Genomic DNA, 21,273 nt, shown 5'->3' with positions numbered 1-21,273 from the left:
CATACGACACGCATGGCTTACGGAGGAAAGATTCTTTTCCACTTCCCCATGGACAATAGAAGAAATAAAGAAGAACAAGAGCTATTTAGAAAAAGGAGAAAAACCTAGATGTATGTATATATACATATATGCATGTGCATGTCTGTGAAGTGTGACCAAAGTGTAAGTAGGAGTAGCAAGATATCCCTGTTATCTAGCATGTTTATGAAACAGAAAAAGACACCAGCAATCCTACCATCATGCAAAACAGTTACAGGTTTCTGTTTCACAGTCATCTGGCAGGATGGTAGTACTTCCCTGGGTGGTTGCTGTCTACCAACCTACTACCTATAATCTTTAAACATATAAGAGAAAACTTTAGAAAGGACTTAATTTTAAATGAGTTCTTGCTAAATGACCAGTTTTACATATTCGGTGAATGTATTCAGATATTTGGGAGTGGACGTGTCAGCGGATGGGTCTATGAAAGATGAGGTGAATCATAGAATTGATGAGGGGAAAAGGGTGAGTGGTGCACTTAGGAGTCTGTGGAGACAAAGAACTTTGTCCTTGGAGGCAAAGAGGGGAATGTATGAGAGTATAGTTTTACCAGCGCTCTTATATGGGTGTGAAGCATGGGTGATGAATGTTGCAGCGAGGAGAAGGCCGGAGGCAGTGGAGATGTCATGTCTGAGAGCAATGTGTGGTGTGAATATAATGCAGAGAATTCGTAGTTTGGAAGTTAGGAGGAGGTGCGGGATTACCAAAACTGTTGTCCAGAGGGCTGAGGAAGGGTTGTTGAGGTGGTTCGGACATGTGGAGAGAATGGAGCGAAACAGAATAACTTCAAGAGTGTATCAGTCTGTAGTGGAAGGAAGGCGGGGTAGGGGTCGGCCTAGGAAAGGTTGGAGGGAGGGGGTAAAGGAGGTTTTGTGTGCGAGGGGCTTGGACTTCCAGCAGGCATGCGTGAGCGTGTTTGATAGGAGTGAATGGAGACAAATGGTTTTTAATACTTGACGTGCTGTTGGAGTGTGAGCAAAGTAACATTTATGAAGGGGTTCAGGGAAACCGGCAGGCCGGACTTGAGTCCTGGAGATGTGAAGTACAGTGCCTGCACTCTGAAGGAGGGGTGTAAATGTTGCAGTTTAAAAACTGTAGTGTAAAGCACCCTTCTGGCAAGACAGTGATGGAGTGAATGATGGTGAAAGTTTTTCTTTTTCGGGCCACCGTGCCTTGGTGGGAATCGGCCAGTGTGATAATAAAAAAAAAATTATACTCAAGTATAGGTCAAGATTTTGTGACAAAATTTTTAAGTAAAAAGCCAAGGGTTAACCTATTCATGTATAACACTTTAAGAGGTTGAAATTCTTGCATACTGGTGGATTATCACAAAGTAGATTTCTGCTTTGGTACATAAAAGGGAAAAAACCACACTCAGTAACCATATTCCATCTCAAATATACTCATAAATTTTATATCCAATAGTTCATGCTGGCCTCTTCCCTGTATACATAACAGCTGAGCACTGTAATGATCAGCTGTTGTGCAAGCCTACTGAAGAGAAGCATTGCAGTAGGCGAACTGGCCCATGAGAGGCACGTCTTACTTAAATCCAACCTTTCTCAACCTTTTTAAAGCTATGGTACCCATGGTTTTAGTGTCATTCTTCAAAGGGAGGCAGAGAGGTCTGGTAGGGAGGCAGGCTGGCAAGGAGAGAGGCCAAACAGGCAGGCAGACCAGGTAAGCAAGGAGGCAGGGCAACCAGGCCAGGCCAGCTAGCCAGACAGGTTGGCCAAACAGGCAGACATCCAGGGAGGACAACCAGGCAGGCATCCAGGGAGGACAGCCAGGCAGGCATCCAGGGAGGACAGCCAGGCAGGCATTCAGGGAGGACAGCCAGTGTGATGTAGTTCAGCTGGGCTTGTGAGGTCTCTCGGGAGACCTAATTTAACCAATTATATGGTCACCTTGCCTTGGCATATGTCTGCCAGAGCCACGCCTTTCCGGCTTAAGACTGAGGTCTTTTGTTCTGGACGGCGTCAGACCTCGACGTCAGATCAACACCACGTGTGCACACCTCATTGTGGAGGGTGCTTGGACCACCATAAAAGCCCAAGGAAGAGCATGATCAGGAGATTCGAGCGGAGCTGCTGCTGGGGTGCAGAGCTCCTGAGCAGAGACTTCGAGCGGAGCTGCTGCTGGGGTGCAGGGCTCGGGAGAAGGCTGCTGAAGTCTCTGGAGGAGACTGTTGGAGGCATTGGGCAGAGTACTGGCTTGGCGCAGTACTCGTGCTGTATAGGTCTTGGGACCTGTGGCTTAGTTCCTGTAGTGAACTGTCCTCTGTGCTATATTGTAAGTTATATTCATTTTCATCAAGTTGATTGTATTTCCCTGTCTCACTGCTTATGTGTACCACCCCATTTATCTAAACCACAAAAATGTTCTCCTGTTCCCAAATATATTATTGTACAAAGACTTAATAATAAACTATGTTTGAGTAGAATAGTAATATTCACTGTCCCCGTTATTTTCTCCATTTATTTATGTTTAGTTAAAGTAGTGAGAGGGTGAGTAGTGTGGAGTGGTGGGTAGAGTAATGAGAGGTGAAGTTGTAGTCACCAGTGACCTCACATTACCTACCAACCTCCGCACTCATCCCTCTTACTGCCTCGCCTGTCACCTACCTACTGACTCCCTCCTCTTACCCTCAGATTCCCCTAATCATTACCCCCCTACATGACACCAGGCAGGTATCCAGGAAGGACAGCCAGACAGGCAATTAGGGAGGACAGCCAGGCAGGCATCCAGGGAGGACAGCTAGACAGGCATCCAGGGAGGACAGCCAGGCAGGCATCCAGGGAGGACAGCCAGGCAGGCATCCAGGGAGGACAGCCAGGCAGGCATCCAGGGAGGACAGTCAGGCAGGCATCCAGGGAGGACAGCCAGGCAGGCATCAAGGGAGGACAGCCAGGCAGGCATCCAGGGAGGACAGCCAGGCAGGCATCCAGGGAGGACAGCCAGGCAGGTATCCAGGGAGGACAGCCAGGCAGGCATCCAGGGAGGACAGCCAGGCAGGCATCCAGGGAGGACAGCCAGGCAGGCATCCAGGAAGGACAGCCAGGCAGGCATCCAGGAAGGACAGCCAGGCAGGACAACCAGGCAGGCATCCAGGGAGGACAACCAGGCAGGCATCCAGGGAGGACAGCCAGGCAGGCATCCAGGGAGGACAGCCAGGCAGGCATCCAGGGAGGACAGCCAGGCAGGCATACAGGGAGGACAGCCAGGCAGGCATCTAGGGAGGGCAGCCAGGCAGGCATCCAGGAAGGACAGCCAGGCAGGCATACTGAGAAGGATGACAAAATTAATAATCCCCTGTATAAAGAATCTTTCATATAAAGAAAGACATGGAATGAGGGAAGATATAACTGAAGTAAACAAGTGGAAGACAGGTATAATAAAAGATATAAAAAGGGTGCTGAGGATATCTAATTAGGAAACAATTTAAAACAATGGATTCAAGATTCTGAGTTAGAAACAAGGGAAAGTACTGGTTTGGAAATAGTAGTAGATGCATGAAACAATCTACCAAGTAGGCAATAAAATTAATGAATTCAGAGAACTCAAAAATGTTCAAGATATGTCAAAGTATTTTATCCACAGTGCTTTATTATAAATCATTCTGGAAAAATACTCTGACTTTCCTCACTGTAAATAAAGCTAATATTTGCATTGGTAACTCATAGCAATCATGATTGGGTGTGAACATGTGAATGGTTCAGTGCCCTTGTAACTTGTTCCACTATCAAAACCTTTGGGCCCAGTCCCTGGATCCATTATGTACCTTTGTAATCTTTTTGACTACTGCCCACAGGATGGGTATGGGTGCATAATAAAGACATTAATAATAATAATAATAATAATAATAATAATAAATTTGATTTTGATATGATACATAGTTGTACAAAAGAATATAATAGTTGGGTGTACATGCCAAAAGTCCCTTAGTAGGCAGAGCATTTCAGGTAAACTTAATATTAACTTAAGATTAGGAAGACAATATCAGGCTATTACAATACATGTATTTGGATGTTGATGAGTTACAGTGAGTACATTAATTACAGTTTTAAATTTAGTTTATAAAACTTACATGGCTACAAACAGTGGTACAGTTTGGGTTAATTTATATGGAAATATTTCAATGGAACAGCTTAAAAACATTTTACAATAACAGGCAATAACAAATAATTATATGGACATCGATGTGTTACAGTGGGTACAGCAATTACAGTTTAAAATGAGTGTAGTATTATTAAACTACAGTGGACCCTCGCCTAACGAACGCATCACATAACGTTAAATCCACCTAGCGATACATTTTAACGCAAAAATTTTGCCTCGGCTAGCGCTAAAAAACTCGCTCAACGCGATTCGTTCGAGACACGTCCACGTGCAGCCTGAGCCCGCCTCACTTGTTCCGTGGGTGCCAGTGTTTACAAGCCAGCCACCGCGGTCGCTTCAAAGCATACAATCGGAACATTTCATATTATCACAGCCTTTTTAGTGATTGCACTTACAAAATAAGTCACCATGGGCCCCAAGAGAGCTTCTAGTGCCAACCCTACAGGAAAAAGAGTGAGAATTACTATGGATATGAAGAAAGAGATCATTGCTAAGTATGAAAGTGGAGTGCGTGTCTCTGAGCTGGCCAGGTTGTACACAAAACCCCAATCAACCATCACTACTAATGTGGCCAAGAAAACGGCAATCAAGGAAGCTGTTCTTGCCAAAGGTGCAACTTTGTTTTCAAAACAGAGATCGCAAGTGATAGAAGATGTTGAGAGACTGTTATTGGTGTGGATAAACAAAAAACAGATAGCAGGAGATAGCATCTCTCAAGCGATCATATGTGAAAAGGCTAAGAAGTTGCATAACGATTTAATTAGAAAAATGCCTGCTACTAGTGATGATGTGAGTGAATTTAAGGCCAGCAAAGGTTGGTTTGAGAGATTTAAGAATCGTAGTGGTATACATAGTGTGATAAGGCATGGTGAGGCTGCCAGTTCGGACCACAAAGCAGCTGAAAAATATGTGCAGGAATTCAAGGAGTACATAGGCAGTGAAGGACTGAAACCTGAACAAGGAGGAAGTGACTAAGAGGACCTTGAACTCTGCTTGGAAGAAACTGTGGCCAGAATGTGTAGGCGAAAGGGATTTTGAAGGGTTTGAGGCTAACACTGGGAATCCTATGCCAGTTGAGGAATCCATTGTGGCATTGGGGAAGTCCTTGGGGTTGGAGGTTAGTGGGGAGGATGTGGAAGAGTTGGTGGAGGAGGACAATGAAGAACTAACCACTGATGAGCTGCTGGATCATCTTCAACAGCAAGAGGCCACACCTGAGGAAACTGCTTTGGAGGAGGGGATAGAGAAATTGAGGAAGTTGCCTACTTCAAAGATTAAGGAAATGTGTGCAATGTGGCTTAAAGTGCAAACCTTTTTTGATGAAAATCACCCTGACACAGCTATTGCAAGCCGTGCTGGTGACTATTACACTGACAATGTTGTGAAACACTTTAGGAATGTCATAAAGGAATGGGAGGTACAGGCCTCTATGGACAGATATGTTGTGCGACAGAAATCCAGTGACTCTCAAGCTGGTCCTAGTGGCATTAAAAGAAAATGGGAAGTAACCCCGGAAAAGGACTTGCCACCTCAAGTCCTAATGGAAGGGGATTCCCCTTCTAAACACTAACACCATCAACACTCTCCCCTCCTCCCAGCCCATCAATCATCACCAGATCTTCAATAAAGGTAAGTGTCATGTAACTGTGCATGTCCTCTTCAGTTTGTGTGTATTAAAATTAATATTTCATGTGGCAAAATTTTTTTTTTGTTCATACTTTGGGGTGTCAAGAACGGATTAATTTGATTTCCATTATTTCTTATGGGGAAAATTAATTCGCCTAACGATAATTTCGCCTAACGTTGAGCTCTCAGGAACGGATTAATAGCGTTAGGCAAGGGTCCATTGTAACTAGTAGAAAAATCCAAGCTAACACCTCGAGTACCTTCAAAAAGAAGTTGGACAGATACGAGTAAGCAGGATTGGAACTGAGAAACGGGGTTGGGTTTGATAGGGATGTACCAAGTACAATATGCCTATTGAAGTGCTCAATAACTATCAAAATAAGGCTACTGTCCGAGTTTACCTGGCGAGGGTTTCGGGGGTCAACACCCCCATGGCTTGGTCTGAGACCAGGCCTCATGGAGGATCAGGGTCTGATCAACCAGGCTGTTACTGGGGAATGTTGCATCTCCTGCCGAGTCTCTTGCTTTCATAGGGAGTGATTTTTGTGTGCAGGTTTGGTACCAATCCCTCCCGGACCTTCCGAGTGTAAATTATCGTGTATCTCTCTCACCTACGTTCCAGAGAATACAGATTAAGGAACTTCAACCGTTCCCAGTAATTTAGGTGCTTTATTGTACTTATATGTGCCGTGATAGTTCTTTGGACACTCCAGGTCTGCAATGTCGCCAGCCTTGAAGGGGATCGTTAGTCTACAGCAGCATTCAAGCCTAGAGAGCACAAGCAATTTGAAGAGAACCATCATGGGCTTGGCATCCCTAGTTTTGAAGGTTCTCATTATCCATCCTATCATTTTGAGTGATAATTTATACCTTAAAATGGTTAATACTAAGTGTGTTTTGAAAAGGTGATCATTATATTCTGTGCACATAGATAAAAAAAAACTGTTTTTCTTGCATTTTGTCTCAAGAGTACATAAAGACTGCCAACTGACAATACCCTAATATAACCTACTGTAAGCCAGCCTAAACTAATCTAACCTAATCTAAAACCTTAAACTCACATTGTTTGTCAATTTTGCAGACATTTTCACAAACAGTACAGTTTTTGGAAGTAAGAATCACTATGTTGTCAGAACAGCAGGCAGGCCTTGTTCCCTAAAATTGATAATTATGCTGCAAAAAGTAAATTCACAAGATTCACACTATGAAACTATAACTCTGGTGTAAATGTTATAAAATGGATGGGTCCATGTACAGGAGGGTTGTGAAGGGCACAGCTTGTCACTTCACTAATACTAATTGTTGATTAGCCCTTTCTAGGTTCCTCATATGACTAAATTCTTTTGTCTCTCTAAGATACATTGCAGACTACATTTAGGTAATGTTTTTGCTAATTTGGTAATATCTCCAAAAATATATAAGTATATTTACACAAGAAATAAATATTATTGCCATGATCAACAGAAGTTGTATATATTGTTAGAATTACAATAATGACTCAGTGTGGACAAAACCCTCAACTCAATATTAACCCAGTGCTCCTCTATTATCATGTTCTCTTGTTGTTGGGGTTGTTAAGGACCATCACGGTACAAGCAATATTGAGCCCTACCTCGCAGATCACAAGGATTAGGTAGGGAGTTCTCAAGGGAGAACAGTGGGGGGGGGGGGGGGGATGGGGTAACACCTGCAGGAGGCATAATAAGTCTAGAGGACCTTGGTCAAAGATGTTGTAGGCAAGGAATGGAAGGTACCACTAAAGCTCACCGCCTCATCCCGAAGACTTCAAGGCATAAATGAGAGAGAGAATCTCACAATAGACTGGGAAATCATATCTAGCCCCATCCAGAAGAGGTAGTGACAGGTGACGCCTGCCCAATCAGTGAAAGGACTTGGTATGTTTAGGTACAGGTACACATAAGTAGAACTAACATACATAGCATCGTATGTGTAAATTACCTAGGATAGCCTAAAAACGTCAGAGTGACTTATTTCCACTGGGGTCACAGAGAGATGCACAAACAGAAATGAATCAGGGATAAGTAGAAACTTTCCCACCATATTCAGCTGACTGAGACACCACCTGCAGGTGGAGAGGTAACAACCATCTAGAGACAGAGGATGAACCCAAACTCTGGTGAGGAAACCATGAAAGCACATCAGGGCCACATAAGGTGCCTGTGATGGGTGTCACCCCAAGGACAGGGACAATTAAAGGGCTGGATAAAGCCCAACACCGAAGAGAAAAAAGAGATGGCCATTCTCTTTGCTGACGACACGACTTATGTCATCTCCCACCCTAATCTTGCCACCCTCAACACCATTGTTAACGAGGAGCTGCTCAAAATATCGACTTGGATGACAGCCAATAAACTTACACTTAACACTGCCAAACTACTATACGTATTATGTTTGGTAGCAGAGCAGGTGTTGCTCAACTTAACATTAAGATCGACAACACTCTAATTGCCAGACATAATGAGGGCAAATTCCTTGGCCTATACCTCGAGAACAACCTAAATTTCAGCACCCATATTCAACACATAACAAAAAAAGTATCCAAAACGGTGGGGATCCTCTCCAAGACACGATACTACATGCCGCAAACTGCCCTTCTCACACTATACCATTCACTTATATATCCATACCTCACCTATGCTATCTGTGCTTGGGGTTCAACTGCAGCAACACACCTAAAGCCAATAATAACCCAACAAAAAGCTGCAGTAAGAATAATCCCTAAATCCCATCCCTGGCAACACCCCCGCCCCCACTCTTCATAGATCTAAACTTACTCCCTGTTCAGAACATCCACACTTACTACTGTGCAATCTATATCTAAAGGACCTTAAATTCCAATATTAACCTTGACCTAAAATGCTTTCTTGATAGTTGTGACAGGATCCACAGGTATAACACCAGACACAAACATCTCTATGACATTCCCCGTGTTCGACTAAACCTTTACAAAAATTCAATGTATTTCAAAGGACCTAAAATCTGGAACACGCTACCTGAAAACTCTAGAACTGCAGACACACTCATCACTTTCAAAACTACAGTTAGAAACATCTTATCTCCCTGATCCACCCCGACAACTAACTACATGATAACCACCTGGTGGTTCACAATTACACTCACCCACTGACTATAAACCCAGAAATACTAATCTTAATCTTAAAATAATAAATCCTAACTAGTCATAAGTTTGCCTATGATACTCCAATATAGACACCTTGTATTGTGCCAAAACAAAAGCATTCACATTGCTAAACTCACAAATTATGATGTAGTCACTTAGCCTTAATACCATAATCTGTAAGGATTTAATGTTTGAAATGCCTAGCCATGCTAGGTGTCCTAGTGGCCCCCTCTGTAATTAGTATTTTATAACATGTAAACCACACAATACCCAAAACCTGTAAACCCCACACTGTAACCCTTACAGAGAATAAACTTGAATTGAATGTACATGTCCGCAAAACACATGTAAATCTGTCACATGCTCAGAAGAGTGAGATGTCCACACACCATTATGGTCAGAGTAGCTCATACTATTGTCATCTTGTAGGAAAAACATATATACCTTTACCTTCTCTGCTGTTCCCTGTGAAGTGCTGTTAAACTCTTAAGAGAAAATTCATCAGTGCCAAAAAACATTATGTCCCATGGTGGTTTAGATTTTTCCTCTATACGTTCTTGTCGTCGATAATTATCACTTAAATTTTTCGTGAAATGGTAAAATTTCCAATCCTTCCAAAGTTTAAATTTAAGGATTGATTGAAATTTAAGTTGCCACTTCATTTTGCCCAAAATGAAGTCATCATTTTAAATTTCAGAGTAATTCTTTCTTTCTTTGTTTGGTTTATTAGGGCCACTGACAGCACAAGCCGGATCCAGCCCGACTTCTCGATGGTTAGTTTTTTTTTTTATATTTTATTTAAAAACTTTACAGCTTGATATTAAATAAAGATATAAAATGGGTACAGTAGGATCCTCAATCCTACAGAACATACACTAACCAATTATTAACAACACATTGTAATTGACATAAAAGAGGTTACCCATATACACTCACAAAATTTTCTATATAACGTACTATGATAAACAATATAAACTATAACTATATAAACTATATAAAATATAAACTATATACAACTTTCAGATTTGTATAGTTAACATAGTATGACTGACATATGACAAAGGTTCACAACCTTCACAGGAGATAATCAGAGTAATAACCTACATCACAATCTCAGTTAAACAATTACATGCTCTTCCCAAAATTAACCCCTTATACTAAATAAATATTAACAAATATTACTAAATATTACTACAGCCTCTTCCAACGCCTGAGCACATTATATAAAATCTGAGACTAAACCATACTGTCCCATTACAAACTTATTAACGAGGCATTACAATTTATGGAAGTCATTAGCGTTCCATCTCGCAGCAACTGGATGAGCACATTATATAATGCTAAAATAAAGACAGTACACTCGCTAAAAACCCCAACACTCAACACAAACATAATTTAAATAACCTCTCATTGCGATACAATTATCGCACATGAAATATGCCCAATAAAGGCTATAAACGCACACTCTACATAAGCCCTAAAGCTCTTCACGGTCTTAAAACTATAATCTTTACACCATTCACACTTAATACATGAAGAAGGTCATGACGACCCTGACACATCAAACACAGAATTCTCCATTCGGTACTACGTAATTACTTGATATCACCTTTGCTTTCTGTGCCCACTTGCATGCTACATACACGTATGCCACTCATCTACACCTTCATATACCCACATACACCTTACTCTCACCCCTCCCCAGGAGGCGACCCCGCTGTGTCCCCCTGAAAACCCCCTTCCCGTATGTAATCCCCAACCCCCCCCTTACTCACTCAGCCCAAGTCGTAGATTGATGAGAAACCCTAACGTTAACATTCTATACCCTTCCGAAAAATCCTTCTCCCACCTCCTCCCATACAGCCACCGCCACCAGATGTAGACCAAACGAAATGTAAACTTTGCCAGATGGATTATTGTCACACCCTGCATCATTATGTACTGGAGTGCGATAAAATTAATGAATTTAGAAACAACTCACTCAGAAGTGTTCAAGAAATGGCTAAGTATTTTATCCACAGTGGTATATTACAGACCATTCTGGAGAAATACCCTGACTTTGCTAGCTGTAAATAAAGCATTACCACATATGTGCATGTGTGTGTGTGTGTGTGTGTGTGTGTGTGTGTGTGTGTGTGTGTGTGTGTGTTTGTGTGTATGTGTGTGTGTTTGTGTGTATGTGTATGTGTGTGTGTGTGTGTGTGTGTGTGTGTGTGTGTGTGTGTGTGTGTGTGTGTGTGTGTGTGTGTGTGTGTGTGTGTGTGTGTGTGAGTATGAGTGTGTGTGTATGAGTGTGTGTGTGTGTGTATGAGTGTGTGTGCGTGTGTGTGTATGAGTTTGTGTGTGTGTGTGTGTGTGTGTGTGTTTATGTGTGTGTGTGTGTATGAATTTGTATGTGTGTGTGTGTGTGTGAGAGACAGAGAGACTCAGCAATCAACATTTGCACCAATAACTCACTACAGTTGTCACCGGGTGTGGAAGTGTGAATTGCTCATTACTCTAAAATTTGTTCATGATTGCAGCCATGTATAAACGTAAGTAACCATTCTTACAGTATTCATTACCTTTGTAACTTGTGAGTTCATTACCTTTGTAACTTGTGAGTTCGTTACCTTGTACCTAGTTCAGCCATCAAAACTTTGGAGCCCGGTCCCTGGACCCATTGTGTACCCCTGTAATCTGTAAATACCTTTGTAACTTGTCATGATTGTGACTAGACCTACCTGGAGTTCATTACCTTTGTAAATTGTGAGTTCATTACCTTTGTAAATTGTGAATTCATTACCTCTGTAACTTGCTCAGCTATCAAAACTTTGAGGCCCAGTCCCTGGACCCATTATGTACCTCTGTAATCTCTTGACTACCGCCCACAGGATGGGTATGGGGTGCATAATAAACATATTAAACTAACTACTCCCATACAGTTCTCTATTACGACACATCGTACGATAAACCGTTACCGCTAGTACCCGCCTCCGCACCTCACAATTCCCCCTCCCCCTCATCACCCACGATATATATATATATATAATCCACTATTATATAATCCAAAGCTCTTATAACACTCTCATCGAACCCTCCCACATCTAGGCTTAGTGCACGCAGAACCGACACCCCTCGGCCCCCCACCCCCTGTACTACCCTACTTAACCAATACCTAACACCCTCCAGTCCCCCACAAAAGTATACTGCATGGAACGCCGTCTCATCCTCCCCACAGATTCCACACCTTCCGCCCACAATTACCCCTCTGGTTCTTAAAACCTCCCCCGACGGTAGTATGCCATGCAAAAAACGATACGTTACCTCCCTTACCCTAGGCTTTAACTTCAACTTGCTAAACCTATACCAAATACTCTTCCATGCGTACATGGGGAACAATCCCTCAACTGGTACAACAATCCTGTCTGCAAGCAGCTTACACAAAACCCCTACTCGAATTTTCCTGGGTTCTCTAACCAACATCAAAGCCCTCAAAATAGTTTCACATTCCCTCAACTCCACACCACCATACAACTTACCCAACCTATCATATACTTTTCCCAGCTGCCCTCCACTCACACCTTCGCGCAAAACCTCCCATTTAAGAAACACACATTTAATCCTCCTTCTCAGATCCATCAACCCCAACCCACCTTGGCGCACAGGTAACATTACAACCTCTCTCCTCAGCCAATCGCACCTTGAACCCCACAAAAAGTTAAACACTCGTCTCAGAATTCCCACAATCGCCGTCCCTGTTAATGGGAACACGGCTGCTACGTGCCAAACCTTACTATACAATAATACATTTATAACAATCACTCATTGCACGAGAGTCAGATGATGAGGTCGCAATGCACCCAGACGCCCCTGAATCCTTTCCATTAATCTATTCGAGTTTTCCTCTCGAGCAGCGTCCAAATCATCCTTATAGGTGATACCACAAATTTTTAAAGACACCGTTTGTTTTCTCACAACGTTACATCTCCCCCCCCCCTCCACCCAATCACCCAACCCCATGATCATTGACTTCTCTCTATTTACCTGCATCCCTGTTGCATTTCCGAACTGTTGCACAACATCATCCAAAACACCCAACGCCATCCCCTCCCGAACCAGGACTGTTGTATCGTCTACATATCCTATTATTCCCGGCCACACATTCCCCCCCCCCCATACCTCCACTCGTGTCACATACACAACGTTCAACCATTCTATAGAAGGGGTCCTGAATGCACGCAAACAACATTTGTGACATGGGACACCCCTGCCCAAGTCCCCTACCCATTACAATCTCCTCCCCCAAGCATCCATTAATCTGTACCCTCATCTTGGCTCCATTGTACAATGTGGTTACCCAATTAACTATTTCTTCCCCATAACCCTGCCTCCTAAGTATAGCTCCCAATGCTCCTCTTTCCACCCTGTCATAGGCCCCCTGCCAGTCTAAAGCCAACAACGCCGCCCTCCCTCCCCCCCCTTTTGACTCCACAAAACTTCTCAGTATTCCATGACCCTCAATCATCGACCTTCCAGGCAAACCATACTGCGTTTTCGAAACCACTCTCCCTACCACACCTTTGAACCGATTACCCAAGACTTTAGTGAACAACTTATAATCAGCACATAACAGAGATATGGCACGGTACTCCTTGAGGGTGTGCTGCCCCTTACCCTTCTGGACCAACACTACAACTGCTGTTGCTTGCTTGTCCCCCATCACACCCTTCTCCTTCATCTGATTAAATAACCTACCCATGAAACCCCTTATCACCTCCCAATGTTGGAGATAAAATTCAGCCGGGAGACCGTCTATTCCCAGTGCTTTGCCTTTCCTCATACCCCTTAAAGCCAACTCTATTTCCTCCTCTGTTATTACCCCCCCCAAGCCTTTCTATCACTATTCCCTAAATTACACGTCACATACTCACACACCTTCTCTAAATCCACATTTCCCACCTTCCCACTTGTCCAATACCCTTAAGTAAGTAAGTAAGTAAGTAAGTAAATTTATTCAGGTATACACAATACAGTTACATAGAATTATCATACATAGCAGCATATGTGTAGAGAACCTAGGATAACCCAAAAAAGTCAGACAGAGTGACTTATTTCCATTGGGGTCCTTTTACCTTATTATTATAATATAAAGGTTATAATATTTTCTTATTATTCTATAATGAAGATAACATCTTATTATCATACTAAAAAGACTATCTACTACACGAGGGTCATTAAGACTATCTACAATACGAGGGTCATTAAGACTATCTACTACCCGAGGGTCATTACGACTATCTACAATACGAGGGTCATTACTAGGGATAAGGTAAAATTTACACGTATTTTAGCTAAAAAATAGAAAATCATTCCCCTCCCTTTCTGTTGCTTCATTCATCAGACACTTTTTGGCAGTCTTCTTGAACTGGTTCAAGCTATGACTGGCCTTGACATTTGTGGGTAGTCTGTTCCATTCCTTTATTGCTGTACAATAAAAGGTGTTTGAAGCCTGGCCACTGACTGTGGGTACTACAAAGTTGTGCTCTCTCCCCCTAGTACTATGATTGCTTTGGTTCCCAACCTTGACAAAATTGACAGCAAGATATTCTGGACACTGTTCGTGAGCAATTTTATAAACATGATTTAGCTTCAGTTGTTTTACTCTGTCTTCAACATTCAGCATATCCAACTGCTGTAATTCATCCTGGCCTACATGTTCTCTTGGTCCCAGCCCCAGGATGAATCTTACGATTTTGTTCTGGGTGATTTGCAGTCTATCTTTCAGTTTTTTTGTCAAGGCAGAGTACCAAGAAGAGCAAGCGTAATCCATATGGCATTGTATAAGGGCTAGACATAGGGTCCTGCGAGCCTCAGTAGGTAGACACTGTGCTTGTCTATACAGGAACTTCAGCCTGGCATTCGCTTTCTTTACTACACTGTTCCCTATCAATTCTCCTGACATGCATGGGTCAAAGGGGATTCCCAGATATTTAACTGATGAAACCAAAGTGATGGACTCCCCATTACACTGAACATTAAAATTATTTACCCTTCTCAGTTTATGTTTCGTTCCAAAGAGAATGGCTTCAGTTTTCCCTAGGTGTAATGATAGTTTGTTGTCTACTAACCATTTGCTGCAGGACTCCAGTTCCAGTGTTAAAACATTAGCAATATCTTGTGGGTCTTTACCTGTCACTAACAGAGCACTGTCATCTGCATACAGTAGGAGTTTGCACTTGACACTGATAGGCATATCATTGACATAACATAAGAATAGTAAGGGACCCAGAATACTACCTTGGGGAACTCCACATGTTATCGGCAGGGGTTCTGATTCCGTTTTGTTGATTTTGACTATTTGTCTCCTGTTGCTAAGGTAGGACTTAAACCAGTCTACAGAACCTATACCGATAGATTGAAGTTTATTACATAATATATTGTGGTTGACAGTATCGAAGGCCTTTTGCAGGTCTAAGGTTACCATACCTATGAGGTTCCCTTTTGACATTTCAGTTCTCAGGTAATCCATCAGATTAATAAGGGAGGTATCGGTTGAGTAGGATCTTCTAAAGCCCGATTGATAGCTATGGAGAATGCTGTTGTCATTAAGGTACTTAACTACTTGAGAATACACCGCCCTCTCCAGAATTTTAGATATTATACTGAGTATACTAACAGGTCTATAGTTGCTTACATCAGACCTATTATTTTTCTTGAAGATAGGAGTAACTCTGGCCTCCTTGAACCCCTCCGGTACGGTATTAGTGGTGATTGATAGATTTATTATGTGAGCAATAGGGATTGACAGTTCAAAAGCACCATCTTTTAGGAACTTAGATGGGATGTTATCAGGGCCTGTGCTCTTAGTTGGGTTTAACCTGCTTAGTTCTTTTTGAATGAAGTCATGAGATACACTTACTAGTTGACAACTGTTTGGGGTTACCCCTTTATTGGTATAGTATGTTTGAAACTTATCAGAGTCTGTGTTAAAGGTATTTGATGCAGCTGGTAGTTTACTTACTAGTGTTGATGCAACAGATGTGTAGTAGGAATTAAAGCAATTTGCCACCTTAGATGTTTCGTGGCATACCTCATTATCGATAGTGAGTACTATGTTAGACCTATCTACTGGTTTATGGCTATATCCCAACTGTTTTAGTTGTTGCCAGAGCTTTCTGGGGTTATGCTTATATTCTTCAATTTTTGAGCAATAGTGCTTTGCCTTTGTTCCTTTTATAAGCCTCTGTACTCTGTTCCTCACCCTTTGGAATTCATTTAGTGCTGCAATATCCTGTCTGTTTGCTTTAAATCTTTTTAGCAGCTGGTCTCTGAATTTCATATTATCTAATATCTCAGTAGTCATCCAGGGTTCAGTTCTTCGTTTAATCCTAACCTCTTTAACTGGTGCAATATTATTAAGAATGGTAGTGAACATTGTTTTGAATTTTTCCCAGGCATCGTTTACGTCCGTGCAACTTGTTATCTCTGTCCAGTCACAATTGTGTAGCCTATTTACCAGTGTTTCTTTACTGTAGTTTCTAGTTGACCTCATTTTTATTGTCCTGTGTAGGCCTATCCTATCCCTAGTGATTTTCCTGGTGCAGTAAATGATGAAATGATCACTAAGACCTGTGGTAATGACGCCTGACTGACTAATGTTCTCAGCGCGGTTGCAAAGTACGTGGTCAATTAGGGTGGCTGAGAACTGTGTGATCCGGGTTGGTTTATTAATTAGTTGGGTGTAGCTATTTAATCCTAGAATTTGCTTATACCTTTTGCATAGCCCGTTATTCTGTTGCTGAAAACAGATATTGAAGTCGCCCAGTATTATTGTTTCGCAATTGCTTTCAACTCCGGACAAGACTCTGGAAAAGTCTTCTAAGAACTGGTCCTGGGTAGGAGGGCGGTAACTAGTTCCTACTAAGATGGGTTTGGTCTTGGGAAGCAGCACTTCAAACCATAGAATCTCCAGTTTATTGTTATTTAAATCAGGTCTTGGGTTGTAAGCTAAGTCATTTCTAATGTAGGCACATACTCCACCGCCCTTTCTGTTCCTATCTAAGCGTTTTATATTGTAACCTTCTATTTTGACCTCGTCGTCAGTCACCGTATCATCCAACCAAGATTCAGAGATGGTTATAACTGCCGCCCTAATTTTGTTAGCTAGAATCCTAATCTCTGCCAATTTAGGAAGAAGTGATCTTGCATTGACATGAATAAAGTGAAGGCCTGTTTTCATAAAACAATCATAATCATCAATATATGGCAATGGGTCATTTGTATTAAAATTAGGTAAATCAATGTCATCACTGCTAAAGGGTAACTGTGCCAAAGTGCATTTGTTACACACAAAATGAATTCTGGCACCGTTGCTATAATTGTACATACATCCATCATGCACCCACCCCTTACACATTTTACATAAGGTGCCTTTTCTGTTTTTCATGCGTACTTTAGTACAGTGTATGCATCTGTTTGGTAGTGTTTGAGATAATAATGGCTGTATTGTCTCACATTGACCTATGTATGCATTACATATGGAGTTAAGGTTATCATCCCTAGCTACTAGACCGTCATTATTGCCGTCATTTATCTGTCTGTTTTGCCTCTGCACAATAGTTTGAGGTCCTGGATTAATTTGGATATCACCACTTAAGAGCGCTACAATAAGAGCTGTGTGCCATTGTTTTTGTTTGGGTATGCGGTGTTGCCATACCTTGCGGCGATAGTGAGGTTTACTTTTCTGGTAGGATGGCAACTGTTGGGCTTTTACTGTCCAGGGCGCTGTTACTCCATTCACCTTTTCCAACCCCCATGACTGATTTCTTTCTTCATGGAATTGAAGAAGAAATATAAATATAATTATGGCAGCCTGTACCCCTCTAATGCCTGCCATTTTCACTCTTCGCTCTTTTACTCATATACAATAATATTTATTTCTCTTTTCCAGTCCCTAGTACACTTAGTATCTGCTTTAATTACACTGAATTACTAGTAAAATTTCCTCTTCAAAACCCTCTTCACTGCTCACTTTTCCCTTAACTTCACAAAACCCTTACAGTTGACCTCTTCAAAACCCTCTTCACTGCTCACTTTTCCCTTAACTTCACAACACCCTTACATTTAACCCCTTATTCACCCTCCCCTACCCACCTCACTTCACAGTCTGGCTTCACCAATTAACTTCTAACTCCTTTCCATTCTGGTAGACCAGAAAGGTTTAATCAGTGGTTTTATCCTTCCAAATCCCCCTCAATTCCATTTATCGGGGGTTGTGTGGTGTTGTTGTCTCCTGATCTGTTTTGCTGACTCAGCCATTTTTAAAACACTGAGGGGAGTAACACCACCTGACTTTCCTTGAGTTTATAGATATATTTGGCTTTTTCTGCTATGATTCTCTCACTGTACACTGGTCAGCTGAATATAGGTCAGCTGCTAAAATATTAACCTTGACTATTTACCTATTCACTTCTTTCCCACGACTGGCACTGAGGGATAACCGTCCTATACCTTGGAGTTTTATACTGTTGATTTGACGATGTCTCCTGTGTTTCCCTCTCGTTAGCACTGGTACAGGTGATATGATGGTGGTACAGATATGATGCTACTGTCAACAGATGAACGTCAGTAAAGATGAGAATTTCACTTCGCTAGTTGTACGTCTGGCAGTAGCTGCTGTTTGAATGCCGGTCAGCCATGTTTAAAGGCTCAAATCTTTCCCTCGTTTGGCACTGACGAAAAAAGTCCTACAGACCTGGCATTTCCTTGGAGATTTAGTTGATCAGGATTTCTGCCATGTTGTCTTCCCGTTAAACACTGGTGCAGTTGATATGGAGGTCAGTTATTTCATTTAGTGGAAAACGTCTTGTGTCTGGTTCACGTCTGGCAGCAGGTCTGGTACTTGAATGCCGGTCCCTCTTCTGTCATATTTAGTCCATTTCGTTGTCGTCACCGTCAGTTTTTATGTAACTATAGTTAACTTGCATGTTGTTGCAGCAGTACTTGCAAATTTGGCCATCACTGGAGTTCGGATAGGCCCAGGGGACGGCAAGATATAGGAGCAGCCTTGTTGCTGCTTGCTGCGGCTGCAGCTGCGGGTTTAGCGGCTTCATACCATTTATCCGCATACGCACACATTCCTTTTGTAGTTAGTATCTCCTGACCCATTCTATAACCCCCCGCCATCTCGTGTACCTCTAACCTCGGAATAGCTGTAACCTGCTGTCTTTGTTTTTGACGTCGCAACACACACGCCGATGGTTTGTCTCCCCAAAGCACCTCCTCTACCCCTGCCTGCACCCTTACTGCTTGAAACCTCTCATTTTATAACTCCCTCAGTCTCCCCTTGACCTCGACAATTTCATCCATAGGATAGTTGCCCCCCACAGCCCCCTTCCCATAACAGCCCCTTAACCTGTCCTCCAGATAATTTGAAAGCCCATATTTAAAATCATTTATACGTTTGCCCACCCCCACATAATATTTCCTAATCCTTTCCTTGGCAACACAATCCCACCATTGTACGACATCTTCCACTCCCTGTGCCTCCTCGCTAAGCTCCTTCTATAGGACAGAAAATCCCTATAACCCCTCCTCATCACTCAATGCACTTATATTTAATTTCCAGTAACTCCTGTATATTTCTGCTAGCGCCTCCCACCCAACCTCCACCAACACTGCTCTATGATCTGACCATGCTACTTCAACAGTTTTGAAAGCTCTCACTACAACCCCGTGAGAAAGATACACACTATCTAACCTCGCTGCATACCCTCTCCTAACAAATGTATGCTCTGTCTCCCACGCCCCCCCCCCCCTCGAATGTGTCTCTTAACCTAATATCCCTCAATAAATCTCGTAGGGCCACCGACACATAACCTGCCCCTTTCGGTTCCACATCAGCCCTCCTAATGACGCAGTTCCAATCACCTCCTACTATTGCCACCTCCGGTAATGCACGGAAAAAAACACAAGGTCCTCGCACACAAACTCCTGCTTCACCTGTACGTTATTCTCTGCAGGCGCATATACGCTAATAAAAGCCACACGTTTTCCCATCCACAAACCATCTACGCGCAACACCCTTCCCCCCCCCCTCACTTCTCTGCAAAACAAACGGGCTCGCCTCCCTAATTAATATACCCACCCCCCCTTTCAAACGGGCAGATGGCAGGGTTACCACCTTAAACCCCTCCATCTCCAACACCCTATCCTCCTTAAAATTGTGCTCCTGTAGGAACACAACATCCACTCTAAATTTATTCAGAAACATTCGAAACCATTCTCTCTTTACACTATTACACAAACCATTAACGTTTACTGTCATACACCGGAGGCCTATTAAAGTTTCCACCCCTGCCTCCTCTCTTCACTCTTCCGATGGCCACCAGAACGTGTGGGACCACTTGTCACCTGCACACTTCCCTCTCTCCCCCCCCTTCTTTCGGTGCCTCCTGTCATGGCCACCACTACCTTCACCTTCTGCCCATATTTGCTTCCCAGTCCGCTGCGCTGGCGTTAGGACATCATCTGAATCCGATGCAGCGGCTCTCTTTCTTGTGACAGGTGCATCCTCCATGGCTTGGTCTGGGGATGCCTCACAATGTACCTCTACCTCCACTGTACACAGTGGCAAAGATCTCGGTGACACCTCAGTCACGCTGTCACTCCCGTCGTCCGAATAATTCTGTTTTTGATGCCCCACTGCCTTCACCTCGTCTTCTACCACCCTGTCAGGAGCAGCCACCTCCTCAGGCGGTGACAAGGACTTCAGAACCTCGGCTAATTCCTCCTCAAGTTCCAACACTTCCTCCTGTACTTTTTGCTCAACCCGATCCACTGGAAATGTGTCTGGACTAGGTAACTGATCAAGGGCCTCACCCTTTCCCCCAGCCTTATACGCCTCATCCACTATCTCGCTCCATAGACGACCACGCCCTCCTTCACGTCGTTGATCAACGCCTGCTTCCCCCGGTGTAGAAGCGGATGTCTCCACCCCTGGGCCAGGAGCTCGTTGCCGCTTCCCACACTCCGCCGCTATGTGATCACATTCCCCACATAGTCGACATGTACGCCTTTGCCCCGCGTATGACACCATGACCTGTGTCCTGAATTCCTTTAGGTACACGTAAGACGGTATGGGGTGTCGCAATGTCATTTTTAGGTTAAAAGTGCCCTCCGGCATACCTGTGTAGGCACCCGACACCCACTTACCATGCTGGGCCAAATGAACAGTTCCGTATTCCTCAAAAACTTTTCTGATATCTGTCTCATCCGCCTCAAAGGGGACATTACGCAGTTTAATCCATGTATAATGTCTGGATACATCGATCATCCTCACACACACAGCTGGTGTTGCATCAAGA

At 43.0% G+C, this 21,273-nt stretch overlaps 1 protein-coding gene across 3 annotated transcripts in view; it reads right to left on the bottom strand.

The window, feature by feature from the left end:
* The window catches only part of LOC128698968 (methionyl-tRNA formyltransferase, mitochondrial), a 29,915-nt gene extending 20,202 nt beyond the window's left edge, over nt 1-9,713 (bottom strand). For 2 of the 3 annotated variants that reach the window (XM_053791432.2, XM_053791433.2), the window contains exon 1: nt 9,377-9,713. In XM_053791432.2, coding sequence (XP_053647407.1) covers nt 9,377-9,588 — 212 coding nt within the window. In that variant the 5' untranslated portion in view covers nt 9,589-9,713. The remainder of the gene's footprint in view (nt 1-9,376) is intronic. The other variant, XM_053791431.2, reaches the window with a different exon arrangement.
* Nucleotides 9,714-21,273: the final 11,560 nt, after the last annotated feature.

The sequence above is a fragment of the Cherax quadricarinatus genome, chromosome 55, assembly GCF_038502225.1.
Source record: "Cherax quadricarinatus isolate ZL_2023a chromosome 55, ASM3850222v1, whole genome shotgun sequence".
Lineage (NCBI taxonomy): Eukaryota > Metazoa > Arthropoda > Malacostraca > Decapoda > Parastacidae > Cherax > Cherax quadricarinatus.
The sequence above is the reverse complement of the archived record's forward strand: the minus strand, read 5'-3'. Positions and strand labels throughout refer to the sequence as shown.